The 16,306-nt window shown below is 36.8% G+C and overlaps 1 protein-coding gene across 1 annotated transcript; it reads left to right on the top strand.

Moving 5' to 3' along the window:
* Positions 1-313: 313 nt before the first annotated feature.
* On the top strand, positions 314-5,975 carry LOC110797685 (inositol-tetrakisphosphate 1-kinase 3). Its single transcript, XM_022002788.2, has 10 exons — positions 314-704; positions 2,873-2,954; positions 3,175-3,207; positions 3,929-4,049; positions 4,164-4,256; positions 4,561-4,680; positions 4,771-4,947; positions 5,052-5,107; positions 5,207-5,291; positions 5,423-5,975. The coding sequence occupies exons 1-10, from the start codon at positions 490-492 to the stop codon at positions 5,521-5,523; spliced, it is 1,083 nt and encodes a 360-aa protein (XP_021858480.1). The 5' UTR covers positions 314-489; the 3' UTR covers positions 5,524-5,975.
* Positions 5,976-16,306: the final 10,331 nt, after the last annotated feature.

The raw sequence follows: 16,306 nt of genomic DNA, 5'->3' as shown, positions 1-16,306 counted from the left end.
TATATTCATATGCAACCGGACTTGAGAGTGATAGATAGCTCAAACGGTTAGAACTTTCATCTCGATTTCAGATAATCCTTTGATCGATTTTCATCCCCACCCTTATTTAAAAAAAAAAAAATTATGCAACCGTGTGCACTATTGGACAGTCCAGAACATTGGCATTTAACTGTAGGTGTTACGGAGTGGAGTAGTACAGAGTATAATTCATTACCCATAAAAATAAAAGAAATTAAATGTGGGTGTTACAGCTAAGCATTTGTTTTGTTTCGAACCCCCACCATTCCCTCTATAAATAACCCCTCTCCATTTTTCAGACCCCTCTATTCTCTATTTTATGTCTCCCATCTTTATTATCACACAAATCAAATCAAATCTTCTTGATTTTTACCTAAAACAAACGACCCATTTTCCTTAATATTTCTCCAAATAAATCTACAAACATAATTTCTCATTAGTTAATTTGAATTTCTGTTATTATTATCAATTATGGTGGTGGAAGATATGAGGATGATTAGGTTCATGGAGGATAATAGAGAGATAATAATGGCGGAAGGCGACGAAGAACTGATGCCAACGACGATGACGACGAAGAAGGCATTGTATGATGGATTGGCTGAACCCACCAAACTCGTAGTTGGTTACGCTCTTACGTCTAAGAAGACCAAGAGTTTTTTACAACCAAAGTTTGAATGTCTCGCTAGGTATATGTACTTTCAAATTTTAAGCTGTTTTTTTAAAATAAAATTAAAAAATTGGTTTGAGAAGATTACACCATTAATATTAATTATATTTATTTTTGTTTTTATTTAGAAATTTTGAATATTGTTTTGTTTTGGTACTTTGCATGTCTCGTGAGATCCATTTTTTTCTGGTGGTTGTGGTTGAGTGTTGCTTGTCCTTTTCCTTCTTTTATGTTCACATGTTCTAATTTCGATGAATTTTGAGTCATTAATATATTTGAAATGGGTAAATTTATGTGAGGTACTCCGTATTTTATTTGAAATGTGTATTTTTTTTTGGTGTTTTTCTAGAAATTATTAGTAGCAAATTCATGTTTGAGGACGGAAAAAACTCAATTATTAGATTTTAATTTGGTAGATTAAGACTGAGTTAACTGTTAACTATGTTTAATTTTGATTTTCGTAGGATTTTTTTTTTTTTTGAATTTAAAATAAGTTTGGTACAGGTCATGAATGAATATTCAGCCGACAAATTGCTTAGCTTTTATTTCTGTATTTGATAACAGAAAGGTCGGAAAGCATGATTCTCTAATGAAAATTGTGTCAATGGAATCTGGGTTGAAGCTAAATAATCGTTTAAATAAGTGTACTGCAATTCTATAAAGTCGGCAGAGAATTACTCACTCCGCCCCAATCACAATTGATTGTGGTATTGATGGTGTAATCTGAACTAATAATGTGACAACTACGTTATTCACATTGACGTAACATCTAAATTATCTAGTTAATATTGTAATTTGAATTAATAATGTGACAACTAAATCGTGACGGAAGGAGTCCTAGACTAAGGATTGCAAGAGGCAATCTGGATTCTCAAATTATTCTGGTATCTAATTATCTATTTATTCTCATCCACTTGCACATTCCCTGTGCTTCCTTGGTTTATTATAAAAAAAAGTCTATACACTTCAGTTTTCTTGATTTGTTTGAATTTTGTGGGCCTAATTTTGTGATCATATCTAAACATTTTTTAATTCATTAAGGACATGACCTTGAGATTCTCTTGCTACAATTTAAAAGGGGGGGGGAATTGCATATGGATTTCCGCCAGATTTATGGCAATGTTTTATTGAACTGATATGTTTCTGCCAGATAACCAGAGATCAAATCACTTGCTGGTCATTTTTTATTATTGAAGCAATATATTTATGCAAAAATTAATTCTTTAAATTAATTTTCCTTATCTTTGATGAGGGATTTTGGATTCATTAGCAAAATATTTAAGTGGATGCTCCAATGATGTGTCAGCATGCTTTAGAACACTACTTTTTCGTTATTGATAAGTGCTGTAGCTTGGTGGAGTTTTGGGATGCAAGCATTAGTTTCCTTTGTTTTCTCATGTTTTCGGTACATGTCATTTCAACAGTTTACTCTCGAATCGACTGATGATGGTTTCCAACACTAATTTTTTTTTCCTCTCAATGAAAGACAATATGCCCACTTGCTAGTGAATGTATGTTTTCCCTTTCTTTCGATAAAAATCTGCATGAGAAAATAGTTGCTAATACACTACTTGATAGTTGAAACCCTACAGAAAAACGCTCCACTATAATTTAAGATGGCATTTGCTATATTCTATTTACTATAGTAATATAAGATGTCATTTGCTATATTCTATTTACTATAGAAAAAAGGTCGTATTCCTGGAACGGTTTTGCTCCGTCTTTCTCATGACTCTATTTAAATGTCATGCTTTTCAAGGTGACATACCGTTTGAAGAGAGTAGCTAAAATCGTCTTTTTGATAGCAATAAGGAAATAACTTGTAATTGTGTCTACGTTGCTACTTGCTCCCTTCTCTCTTTTTAACCTGTTTGTAGATTTTATATTTTCCCACTAGGATCACATATGTCACATGTTCGCGGTTTACCTTGGTCAAGGTTTTTAAATTAATTTAAAATGCTCTTGTTTTTGCTGTTTCAGCTAAATTAGAGCACTTAATGACTTAATGTTTACCTAAATAGCTATAGGTACATATATAAATGCTCTTCTCATTTTTATTCCTGTTCGAATTATAGCACGCCACTGGTGTCTTGTCTCTTATGTTCTAAGTTCATGCCATGCCTTGTGGGTATTTAATATGCAGTTTCCTGGTTTTATGACGTAAATGTATATCATATATTTTTGCAGGCGGAAGGGAATACTGTTTGTTGCCATTGATCTAGACAAACCTCTTTCAGAACAAGGTCCATTTGACGTTATATTACACAAGGTAACTGAAGTTCTTTATTCCCTTGCTTGTCTCTCAAGTACTGCAAATCATTAAGTTGTTGATGTGAAAGATAACCCAATAGATACATGCTTCTGTACCAAACTCCAAACTCAGGCTCTTTATACTACACCTTGCTATAACTGGGAAGATGGACTTATTGAAATCATATGATAATTTTTGCGTAACTCATACATTTGTCTGCCTTGTAATTCTGATGCAGTTAACCGGAAAGGAGTGGCAACAGATTCTTGAGGTTAGTGATTCTGTCTTAATGTCTATCAGTTTCTGATAAAGGTCGTTAAATTTCTGTATGTGTTCCATGCTATATTTTATTGGCTTTTTCAAAATAAAAATGTTTCCTTATGATACCGTACTCATTGGGACATGTTCACTTGCCTAAAAGTGACTTGAAACAAATTTCATCTTTACTTGTTTGAAACATTTACCAATGTCACATAATCTGTAGAGTTTCCCTTCATTTGCCATGACTCATGACCTGGTATTGACTGGCTGAAGCCCAGATAATATTACTGTGAGTTAAATGTGAAGATGGTTCTTCTTCCCTGGCCCTTTCATTCGAAGGCTCACAATATCACATAAACCTTGTATACTAGAAAGTTTGTTTAAACCAAACCATATTTTGTTCTCTTGAGAGCCGAGTTTTGGTTGAAGAATGTTATTTCTTCTGTTGGGTTCCATTAAATGACTGTTTATGTAACCAGGGGTATTAGTTGCTTACTTCTGGTGAATATTGTTTCCCCCATCCACTTTTTGTACTTGTGAAGGAGCTATACAACTCATGCTATATTGCTACTCCTTTTTGGGGTTTTGGGGGTGGGGGTCGGTCTTGCTAAGATTTGTTCTATCCTTAAGCCTCAGGCCTCCAGCTGTTTACGTGTAAAATCTTATCTTCGAGTTCAAACTCCATATGCTCCACTTTATGTTCTTCTGAGTGCTTACCTCTTTATGTGTAGGATTACAGGCAAATACATCCTGAAGTTACTGTCCTGGATCCACCAGATGCCATAAAACATTTACATAATCGGCAGTCGATGCTGCAGGTTGTTTCTGACTTGAACCTATCTAACACTTACGGTAAGTCATGTGAAATCGTTGGTTATACACTACAATTTTCTTTGTGAATTTTTTTTGGTTAGGCAGTGTTTTACTTGCCAGCATGAACTAAAATGTTGATGTTAAATGGTGCAGGAAATGTTAATGTTCCCCAACAACTGGTTATCAAAAAGGATGCATCTTCCATTCCTCTAAGAGTTGCCAAGGAAAGGTTGAATCTTCCTCTTGGTACGTTAATCGATCTGATCATACTAGTATCTGCAACAAGTCTACGTGATACTATTAAATCATAATCTGGACCTTTTATCATCTCAAGTACAATTGTGGCTCTTCTTGTATTTATTATACATACTTCAATAAAATACAAAGTCTTATTTAAAGCTGGTGTACAATATAAATATTGTACATCTTAGTAAAAGTTAACCTGATATAATGTAAAAGTTATCGAATTTTTCAGTTGTCGAGATAACCTCCCTCCCCCCCCTCCCCCCTAATTGGTCAATGATACACAACAAATGATGTCTTATTTCAGTTGCAAAGCCCTTGGTTTCCGATGGAAGTGCAAAATCACATGAGCTGTCACTTGCATATGATCAGTATTCTCTTCAGAAACTTGAACCACCACTTGTGTTGCAAGAGTTCGTAAATCATGGTAATTTCCTTAGAAAGATGTTCACAACCTTTTTTTTTTTTCCAACTTTCCTTCCGTAATTTGACTTTCTAATGGACTTAATACATTTAGGTGGTGTTTTGTTCAAAGTTTTCATTGTCGGAGAAGCTATAAAAGTCGTTAAACGTTTCTCTCTGCCCAATGTTAGTAAACGTCAACTATCTAGAACCAGTGGTGTATACCGTTTTCCAAGAGTCTCTTGTGCTGTAGCATCAGCAGATGATGCAGATCTGGATCCTAATGTTGCTGGTAAAGTCTCCTAAGTCCTAACTGATCTGCTTTTGCAACATTGTCATTCTATTGCTACGGCCATGAAATTTGGTAACAATGTATTTGTATCTCTCTTCTTGTAGAATTACCTCCCCGACCTTTACTGGAAAAACTTGCCAAAGAACTTCGTCGTCGACTGGTAAAATAGTGTTCTAACTTCCTTTGCTCAATGTGTTCTATTGTTGTTCAAGTGATTTACCAGGAACTTAATTTTGCATCATTTCTTGAATATTTCCAGGGTCTCCAGCTGTTCAATCTCGATATGATACGCGAATACGGGACCCGTGATAACTATTACGTTATTGATATCAACTACTTTCCTGGTGAGCCGACTCATCTTTGCACTGTAAAAAATAATAATGTTTATGGAACATAGTTTTCTTTACACATCCTGATGTTTATCTTATCTTTTGAGTGGTGTGAAATTTATATATAAATTGTATGGTTTATGCAGGTTATGGGAAGATGCCAGAGTACGAGCATATCTTTACGGACTTCCTACTGGGCCTGGTACAGAGGAATAAGTACAATAATCATATAACAACTGGACGTTAAAGCAGTGGAAAACGGTTTGTTGAAATTAATATAATCTGAGTCTTGAGAAGGGACTCCTGTGAAGCAGGAAGATCAAAGATCGTGCTTCTGTAGCAAGCATTCTCAAGAACTGCTTGCACAAGAAATTAAGAAGAAGGGGGGGTTATGTACAGCTAACTGTTGTGTGATCCTTTGATGTTGAAGGCGGATCACCACTCACCAGTGACTAGTGTGCTTTCAGCTTCGAATTGCTTGTAATTACAGACTGCTATTAGTGCAAGCTGAACCAAGTATGTCAACTCATCGAATAGTGGTAAACATCCATCATCTTTGGTTGTATTCCCTTTTAATTTTTAATTTTACCCCCTTAGCTCTCTACCTGAGTTCCTGGCCATGTAAAGAACAGGCAGACCCGTGTATAAAGTTTTGCTTCGCCGTTGTTGATGAAATAAAAGTGAACCTTTTCGTATGTATGTTGAATGCTCCAATTTCTTTCTTGTTTTATACTACCTACGTTTCTAAATAGTTACACTGTTTTGACTTTTGACACTATTTCTTTATCTCATGGTCTTCACCTCTGATAACTAGAGTTTTAATGTATCAAGGTAACATTACATCCCCTATTGTGTTTCACACATCTTCTCCTCGAACAATGAGGTACTGAGTTTATGTTTATACAACTAGTTATTTGTGCCAGGGTTTCATTGCTTATGTTTGTCAATCATTTCTAGCTTATAATCATCTAAAAATAGTGAAAAGGTGATTTTTCGATAAATGTCTAGTGGTGTATTTGAGCGAATACGTAAGTGCAGCCGAATTGTGAAGGTTTACAATCGAGGATTAGTTTTAAGCACGAAGTGGCTAATAATTTCAAAAGAGATCCTTTAAAATGAACACTATATGCAAGCTCAATATTAGAATACAACTTGTTAACTAATAACTCAAAAATATTCATGAAAAATTCAGAAAAAAGTTTCAAGGATATTTCTTTATTGTGTCAAGATTCAGGAAGATGTTTCATAGTACGTGGTATTTTTTAGTAGCAAGTACCATTTCTCTGTTAAAAGAGAGCGCTTTTACTATTTCTGTTTCCTAAGACCTTGAGACTTATATTTGAGCAAGTTTTTTGTTTCCTACGACCTAAAGACTTGAATATTTGAGCAAGTTTTTGCTTCTCAACATACCCTTATTTTCACCAAAATAGAGATTTTAACAGTGTCCGTGTATTATTAAAAAAAAAACAACAGTGTCCGTTACCTGGTGTTAACTTTGAAGTTTTAGTTAAGTATTAGTGTTCATACACGCAATGCATGCGTAAAATTTCACACTATAGATATTTTTCTTTTATATTATTATATATAAGAACAATAAATATTCAAATAAAATATTCCTTAAAATAATATTATTTTTATAAATATTAATTAATATTAGTTAAGGGAGTAGTTCAGGTAGTTTATAAGGGGGCACTAAAAAAGTCAACCTCATAAATTGGTTTGTAAAATAGAGATAAGATGATAATTTTGAAATAAATTTTATAGGAAGTAAATTTTAAAAAGTGATTAAGATGGTAATTATGAAAAAAATCCAAAAAATAAGAAAAATAATGTGATTTTTGATTGAATTTCATTTTAGATTTATTTTTAAATTATAAGAGTGTTTGATTTTAGATGAAATTGTATATGCCTAATATTAATAATTAATTAATAAAAATATCTATGTGACACCTAATTATTTATCTGCATCACTCGACTTTTTTAATTCAAAAATAATTTCGAAATCTTATTTTTCATTGGCCGAAACTATTAGATTTCCTACATGGCGCTCTAACATTAGATAAATGTTTGATTTTGGATTGACTTTCATTTTACATAAGTGTTTGATTTTGGATGAATTTTATTTAGATTCTTTTTTTAATTATTACAGTGTTCTATTTTGGATGGGGTTGTATATATTAGTAATTAATTAATTAAAATATTCATGTGGCAGCTAATTAATTATCTATGAGGCACTCGATTTGTTTTAATTCAAAAATAAATTAGAAATCTTATTTTTCATTGGCCGAAAACATTCAATTTCCTACGTGGCGCTCCGAATACTTTCCAAAAAACTCCCCTTTATAGATAATTAATTAGAAGAGAAGATCCTTATAATGAGAAGAATGAAAAGGGATCTCGACCATGCAACACAATTAATCCAACCGCCCACGATTAAACCAGTAATAAACCATTAAATGAAAAAAAAACCGAAAACCACATCCCCATTACCCACCACCGAGAAACCCCATCCCTCATTCTTTTCTCTCTCCTCTTTTTTTTGGTCAAAATGAGTTACTTCATTAATTACTTAGCACCAAGAAACATTAACTAGAATTTGTTCAAACAGCCCCACTCCTTACGGAGGCAAAAATACAGCCACTTATGGCATTACTACGAAGCAAGCATGCTTCCAAAAAATTGGTGTCATTGTTAATAGAAATGTCACTAGCTAAACATGGTGGGGGAGTGATTTCAACGCCTTGATCCAACAGACTCAGCCGGTCCTTGGCCTTTTTTGCCACGTAATCCATTTCCATAAGCTGCTCCCTTTTTCTGAATTTCACCCATAGGCTTCCTTGGGTTCTTTGCAATTCCCTTAATTTACCATACAAATTAGTAAGGCTCGAAGTTGGGGCTTGATCATGGTTAATGTTCTCCACTGCTGACTTGCAATCTGAAAGAATGGTGACATTCTTCCAGGTATTGTTTATGACCCATGAAATTGCCAACAAGATTGCTTGTGATTCTACAGCTTTGGTTGAGATTGTAGAAAAAGTACTAGCTATTCCAGCAATAAACATGTGCTCTGAATCCCTACATACAATGGCATAGGAAGCAAAGAGAGTGGAAATACAAAAGGTTAGTCTTTGATAAATGTCCCATCCCTTCCCAACATTCTGCCAAATATGGGAACCCTTTTAGAAGGCAGCAGGGTAAGTCATATTCTCTATGTACTTCTCTTTAACTAATCTACTAGCAAGATTTGAGCCCGTATTAAACTTCCAGCACATTTTGGTCATGAGGACTTGGTTCATTAGGACAGCAGACCTAACACTAAGGCCCCCAAGATCAGTATCCCCACAAGATTTAAGCCAAGCAACTAAATGAGTTCTTTGCTTTTGCGGTTCCGAATCCCACATGAAATTGGCACAGATTTGGTCAACAGATTGCAGGGTTTTTATTTGGGAGATACAACACTTGCATTGAGTAGTTGGCTATAGGAGTGAGGGATGCCTTAATTAGAACTAATCTACTAGCTTTACTCAGACATTTGGCCTTCCAGGTAGCTAACTTACTCTTGATTTTCCTACAAACATAGGCAGTTTGGTTCTGGGTTGGCCTCTCATCAATAAGGGAGAAACCAAGATAAATTCCTAAATCTGGGCTTGGTTGGACTCTAAAGAGTTGCATAATAGGTCTTTTTGGTCTTGGGGAGTATGTTTTGCAAATAGACTCTACTCTTAGCATTGTTCATTTTCTGGCCAGAACTATCCCAAAAGTTACCTAGAACTTCCCTCATACTTTGTAATGTTTTGGTAGAAGTGTCTCCAAACAGAAGAAGGTAATCAGCAAACATCAGATGGGTTATGGGTATGCCATTTTTTTCAAACAGAAAGGTTTTCAATCCCCTTTATTTGCTGAGTCAGAGATGAGGTCATCTAGATATTTCATGCATATAATGAAGATATAAGGGGATATAGGGTCCCCTTGTCTAATGCCCCTAGAAGTTCTAAACCTATAAGAGGCTTTCCCATTCACAATGACAGAGGTGGAAGGGGAGGCAACACAGTTCAGAATAAGGTCACATGAGTTCTCATCAAAACCCTTCCTAGCCAGACAAAATCTAATAAAATTCCATTCCAGTCTATCATATTGCCTTCTCAAGATCAATCATAAAGGCAAATCAACCAACCTTTCCTCTCCTAGTTTTCATGGAATGAAGGATTTCAAATGCAACTATGTAGTTTATATCACAACCTCTCCTAGGAAGGAAGCTATTCTGGTTAGGGGAAATTAGCTCACTGAGGTGGGGTCTAATCCTATTTACCATAATTTTGGACACAATCTTATAGCTGGCATTACAAAGACTAATGGGCTTGATCTGTTTTATTGTTTCTGGTTGGTCAGACTTAGGGATGATGCATATGGTGGTGTCATTGACTGTCTCAGGGAAGGACCTTTTTTGAAGAATATTATCTACAAACTTATACAGGTCTTTCCAGAGAGCCCCCAATGATGTTGGAAAAAGTAAGCATGAAGACCATCTCTTCCTGGAGCTTCAAAAGGTCCTAGTTCAAAAACTGCTCTCCCTGTTTCAAAAATATAATCCGATTCCTATTTAGGATACCCTGACTTTTTGCTCACCCCTAATAAAACCCATTCTAATATTAAACTAAATAAAATCATATTTCCACCGTGAAAGGAAAATACTGTTGGAAATCCTAGTGAGAATACAAAAGAAAATGAGTGGGAAGTGGGAAAATGTGGGAATATGAAAAGTCCCACATGGGAAAAACACAAACCATATTCAATGTTTATATTTGGGGGTTTGAGGGAAACATTTGTTTAAGAATGCTTGAGAGTGGCAAGGGTGGTCACAACACACACACACGCGCGCGCGCGCCGGGCCGGGCTCGGGCGAGGGCCATGGGCCTTGGTACTTGGTACTTGGCGAATGCGGTTCGCGGGCGTGGGGTGGGTTTTGTGGGCCGGGTTATTCTTTTTGGTCAAAGGCGTTTTGATTAAGTCAGAAGACTTAATCAACCCACCATCTTTGGAAACTGCTCCATTAATCACGTCATTACTCCCCACTAGCCGTTTTATGACTGTTGCAGTTCCCCATTACTCCCGTAACTTCTCCACTAGCCGTTTATGGCTGTTACAGTTTCCCAAAAACCTCTCTATAAATTCATCGTCTTTTTTCCACAAAAATACACAGCAAATTGCAATCGATCTCTCTCTCAAATTCCTCTCTTTCTGGGCAAATATTCTGATTTCCAATCGGGAATTGTGAGTGCAAATAATTATCGGTGTCGTATAAACCCTGGAGGGCAACCGCAAGCGTTCTACTGCATCGGAGCTAGCGCGGAATTGTCTTTTAGAGCAGTGGTCCGGCCACGGCACGACAATTGGTTCAGTTCGTAAATACGCATTATCCAGCCAAGTCGTTCCAATTCATTATTTAGCTAACAATCTAAAAGACAATTATTCTGTTATGGCTATGAATATGTCGAAATTTCTTATTCCTGATATGTCGAAATTAGAACCTCTTGATGGGAAAAATTATAAACGTTGGGCTGTTAGGATGAGATTTTATTTGGAGCAAATTGATGTTGCGTATGTTATTTCTGATGTTGTGAAACCTGATGATGATGATGAATTGCATGATTTTGAGGTTAAGTTTGCCAAGGATGATAGAACCTGTAAAGGAATGTTGTTGCATCATATGTCGAATGCTTTGCTTGATATTTATATGGGATATAATCATGCTAGGGATATTTGGGATGGTTTAGATAAAAGGTATGGAACTGATGATGCTGGTACTAAACGTTATTGTGTTAGTAAATGGTTAGGTTTTCAAGTTGAGGATGACAAACCTATTATTGATCAGATTCATGCATATGAGAATATTTGCATTGCTATGGCTGCTGAGGGTTTGAACATCTGTGATATCACCCTTGCTATTGTTTTAATTGAAAAACTGCCACCTTCATGGAAAGATTTTAGAAACCAGTTAATGCATAAGAAGAAAGACATTACCCTAGAGGAACTCGTAGGTCACCTAAAAATTGAGGAGGAGAACCGTATTAAGGATAAGGGTCAATCTGTATTTTCTAGTTCTGCTAAATCTAATCTGGTTGAACCTAAGGCCAATTTCTATTCTGATAAGTTTAAGGGAAAGGGCAGTCAGTTCAAGCATCAAGGGAAAATCCAGAAGTATAAGTTTAAGGGTAACTGTTTTGAATGTGGGAAGGCTGGTCACAAGTCCAGGGATTGTAGGGTCAAGAAGAAGCCAGATCAGAATCAAGCTCACCTTGTTGAAGCAATTGCTGATCCTAACAATTTTATTGCTGTTGTTTCAGAAGCTAATCTGGCAGGTGATGTTGCTAAATGGATAGTTGATACAGGAGCAACCAGGCACATCTGCACCTACAAAGAAATGTTCACTTCCTACGAGAAGACTGATGGTGAAAATGTATTCATGGGTAACTCTGCTTCTGCAACTGTTCAAGGCAAAGGGAAGATCGTTCTCACTCTCACTTCTGGAAAAACACTCACATTAACTAATGTTTTGCATGTTCCAGAAATGCGTAGGAACTTAATTTCTGGTAGTTTACTTATGAAAGCTGGTTTGAAGTTATCCTTTGATTCTGATAGACTAGTTATTACTCACAATGGGGAATTTGTGGGAAAGGGTTTTTGTAATGGGGGGTTGTTTACTCTTGATGTCTCCGTTGAAATTATGAATAAGAAAGCTAGTACTTCTTCTGCTTATATTGCTGAGTCTATTGATTTATGGCATGCTAGATTGGGTCATGTTAATATTGCTTCAATTAAAAGACTTAAACAAATGAACATGATTCCAAGCTTTTCTAAAACTGATTTTGCAAAATGTGAAGTATGTGTTGAAGCAAAATTTGCAAAGAAACCCTTTAAATCAATAGATAGATAGACAGAAGTACTAGAACTTGTTCATAGTGACTTGGGGGATTTAAAAAACTATGAAAGCAGGGGTGGTAAAAGAGATTACATTACTTTTGTTGATGACTGCTCTAGATTCACCATGATTTATCTTCTCAGGTCTAAGGATGAGGCCGAGGAGATGTTTCTCAAGTACAAGGCTGAAGTTGAAAACCAGCTAGACAGGAAAATCAAGAGACTTAGGAGTGATAGGGGGGTGAGTATGACCCTAACACTCTTAAGGATTTTTGTGAACAGAATGGTATAGTTCACGAAACAACAGCTCCTTACACACCCGAACAAAACGGGATTGCTGAAAGGAAAAATAGAACTTTAAAAAATATGATGAATTCAATGCTTATTAGTTCTGGGCTTCCTGATAATATGTGGGGAGAAGCTATTCTTTCTGCTTGTCATGTTTTGAACAGGGTGCCTCACAAGAAGATGGACAAGACCCCATATGAGCTATGGAAAGGTCGAGCACCAAGCCTGAAATACTTGAAAGTGTGGGGGTGCTTATCAAAGGTTGCCTTACCTAGTTTCAAAAGGGACAAGATTGGTCCCAAAACGGTTGATTCTATCTTTATTGGTTATGCTTATCAAAGTTTTTCTTATCGTTTTCTAGTTAAGGGTGCTAACAACTCCTATGCAAGTGGTAACATTATTGAAGAAAGAGATGATGAGTTTTTCGAAAACACTTTTCCTTTGAAAATCTCTTGCATTAATGATGTACCATCTTCTAGCACTTCTAATGTTTTACCCATTGCTACTTCTTCCACTACTAATAATGAGTCTGACTTAGAGCCAAGGAGAAGCAAAAGGGCAAGAAAGTAAACAACTTTTGGTGATGATTTTGTTAATGCTTTCCTAACCGAACCTTTCCTGATTACTGATGATTTTGTGTATGTATTTATTCTAGAAGACGACCCTAGAACCTATGAAGAGGCAATGAGGTCAGTTGATGCAGTTTTCTGGAAAGAGACCATTGATAGCGAGCTCCAGTCAATACTAAGTAATAATACTTGGGAATTGGTTGATCTGCCTAGAGGTTGTAAACCCATCACCTGTGAGTGGATTTTTAGGTAAAAGTTGAAATCATGTGGATCCATTGACAAGTATAAGGCCAGGATTGTGGTAAGGGGTTTTACTCAAAAATATGGCATTGATTATTTTGATACATACTCTCCTGTAACTAAAATTGCAACCATTAGAACCTTAATTGCTCTTGCATGCATTCATGATCTTGTTGTGCATCAAATGGATGTGAAAACTGCATTCTTGAATGGTGACTTAGATGAAGAGATTTATATGGTTCAACCTGAAGGTTTTATTGTTCCAGGTCAAGAAAACAAAGTTTGTAAACTGGTCAAGTCATTGTATGGGCTTAAGCAAGCGCCTAAGCAATGGCATGACAAGTTTGACAAGACAATGACTGGTAATGGCTATCATGTAAATGAGGGTGATTCTTGCGTTTATTATAAACATGATTCTTCTGGTTGTGTGATATCTGTCTGTATGTGGATGATATGCTAATTTTGGTACTGATTTGGATCGAGTGAATGAAACAAAAGAATTTTTGAGTTCAAAATTTGAAATGAAAGATATGGGTGAGGCAGATGTAATTTTGGGAGTGAAAATTATTAGAACTCCAAATGGAATCTGTCTCAGCCAAGCTCACTATGTTGAAAAGCTTCTTAAAAAGTATGATTCATTTGATGTCGATCCAATCAAGACCCCTTATGATAAGCATTCATTTAAAGAAAAACAAAGGTGATCCTGTTTGTCAATCTGAGTATGCTAAAATTATTGGTAGTGTTATGTTTCTCATGAACTATACTAGACCTGACATTGCCTATTCTGTAAGTAGATTGAGCAGGTACACTCATAACCCAAGCAATGAGCATTGGGGTGCTTTAAGGCGATTGCTTAGGTACCTAAGGGGTACCATGGATTGGGGATTGCACTACTCCAAGTTTCCAGGAGCATTGGAGGGTTATTGTGATGCCAACTGGGTATCCGGAAATGATGAAGTCAACTCCACTAGTGGTTATGTCTTCACCCTAGGGGGTGGAGCTGTTTCTTGGAAATCCTCTAAGCAATCTTGTACTGCTATGTCTACTATGGAATCTGAGTTTATTGCTCTTGAATTGGCAGGTCATGAGGCAGAATGGTTGAGGAACGTGCTTGTAGATATTCCACTGTGGGGGAAGCCAGCTCCCTCAGTTGCACTTCATTGTGATTCGCAATCTGCTATTGCCGTGGCTAACAACCAAGCCTACAATGGGAAGAAAAGACACATTCGTTTGAGGCACAAGGCTGTCAAAGAATTGCTGTCAAGTGGAGTGATATCACTGGACTATGTCAAGTCCAAAAAGAACATCGCGGATCCGTTAACGAAGGGCCTATGTAAGAAACTAGTTTTGGAAACGTCGGAGGGGATGGGCTTGAGGCCCATTGGATGAATTGTAAGGTAATGAACTCCTACTCACCATGAGTTCAAAGGGGAACATTATGTAATAATTCAGAAGCACAAATTTTATTTTTTTTGTCCATCCCTTAGATGTTTATGATGTGCTTGATATTATTGAACGAGGTTGAGCATACGACTCTTAATGAACCCATATCCATTTTTTTGGTGGTGTGATGTAGCTCACACTTGATGGGATTCACCTACTTAGGTGTGGAAGTGAGGCCGCTTCCTATGAGAATTGCATGGGCTATTCTCTAGATCACCTATGAGCATCCAGGTTATGGACGTATGGCCAGTATAATGCGTCACTTTTATTGGCGGAGATTCAGAATATCATACATGTTCAATTGTGTGCTTTGATTAACGAGTTTCTAACCCCCTATTAAGTTCAATACGAAAGTCACTTGGTAGGAAAGAGATTCTAGCTTGAATGTCACTAAGTGTTAATTCAAGTCGCAAGACATTGACACCTATTCAATTGTTTGTTTTGCCCAGAAATTCAATTCTTTTATTTCTTTCTTTTTCTTCTCATCTTCGGACCTGTGGGGGATTGTTGGAAATCCTAGTGAGAATACAAAAGAAAATGAGTGGGAAGTGGGAAGTGGGAAAATGTGGGAATATGAAAAGTCCCACATGGGAAAAACACAAACCATATTCAATGTTTATATTTGGGGGTTTGAGGGAAACATTTGTTTAAGAATGCTTGAGAGTGGCAAGGGTGATCACAACACACACACGGGCGCGCGCGCCGGGCCGACCTCGGGCGAGGGCCGTGGGCCATGGGCCTTGGTACTTGGCGAATGCGGTTCGCGGGCGTGTGGTGGGTTTTGTGGGCCGGGTTATTCTTTTTGGTCAAAGGCGGTTTGATTAAGTCAGAAGACTTAATCAACCCACCATCTTTGGAAACTGCTCCATTAATCACGTCATTACTCCCCACTAGTCGTTTTATGACTGTTGCAGTTCCCATTACTCCCGTAACTTCTCCACTAGTCGTTTATGGCTGTTACAGTTTCCCAAAAACCTCTCTATAAATTCATCGTCTTTTTTCCACAAAAATACACAGCAAATTACAATCGATCTCTCTCTCAAATTCCTCTCTTTCTGGCACATAATTCTCGGTGTCGTGTAAACCCTGGAGGGCAACCACAAGCGTTCTACTGCATCGGAGGTAGCGCGGAATTGTATTTTAGAGCAGTGGTCCGGCCACGGCACGACAATTGGTTTAGTTCGTACATACGCATTATCCAGCTAAGTCGTTCCAATTCATTATTTAGCTAACAAATACATTCCAATTTGTTCAACCAAACGACTCCAAATCTTGGTATCAAAAGTGCTCTTAAATTGATCAACCGCAATCGTTCAACCCGAAAATAATTCCATGATCACGAGAAACTATACCGAAATCAAATACTTAACACGTTATTTATGACCCAAACCGACCTGTCCCATAGCAATTAACTCATCGCCCAAGTGTAACTTATCCGAACCAATATTCAAAGGGAATGGCTCATTTGCCACCACTAAATACTAGGGGGTTTACAACTAAACCATGCTTCAGACAGTTGAAATTAAGTAATTAGACCACTGAAGTGACTCAAAATAAAATAGACAAAATATC

This window comes from Spinacia oleracea, chromosome 6 (genome assembly GCF_020520425.1).
Source record: "Spinacia oleracea cultivar Varoflay chromosome 6, BTI_SOV_V1, whole genome shotgun sequence".
Classification (NCBI taxonomy): domain Eukaryota; kingdom Viridiplantae; phylum Streptophyta; class Magnoliopsida; order Caryophyllales; family Amaranthaceae; genus Spinacia; species Spinacia oleracea.
This window is presented reverse-complemented; position numbering and strand designations above follow the sequence as displayed.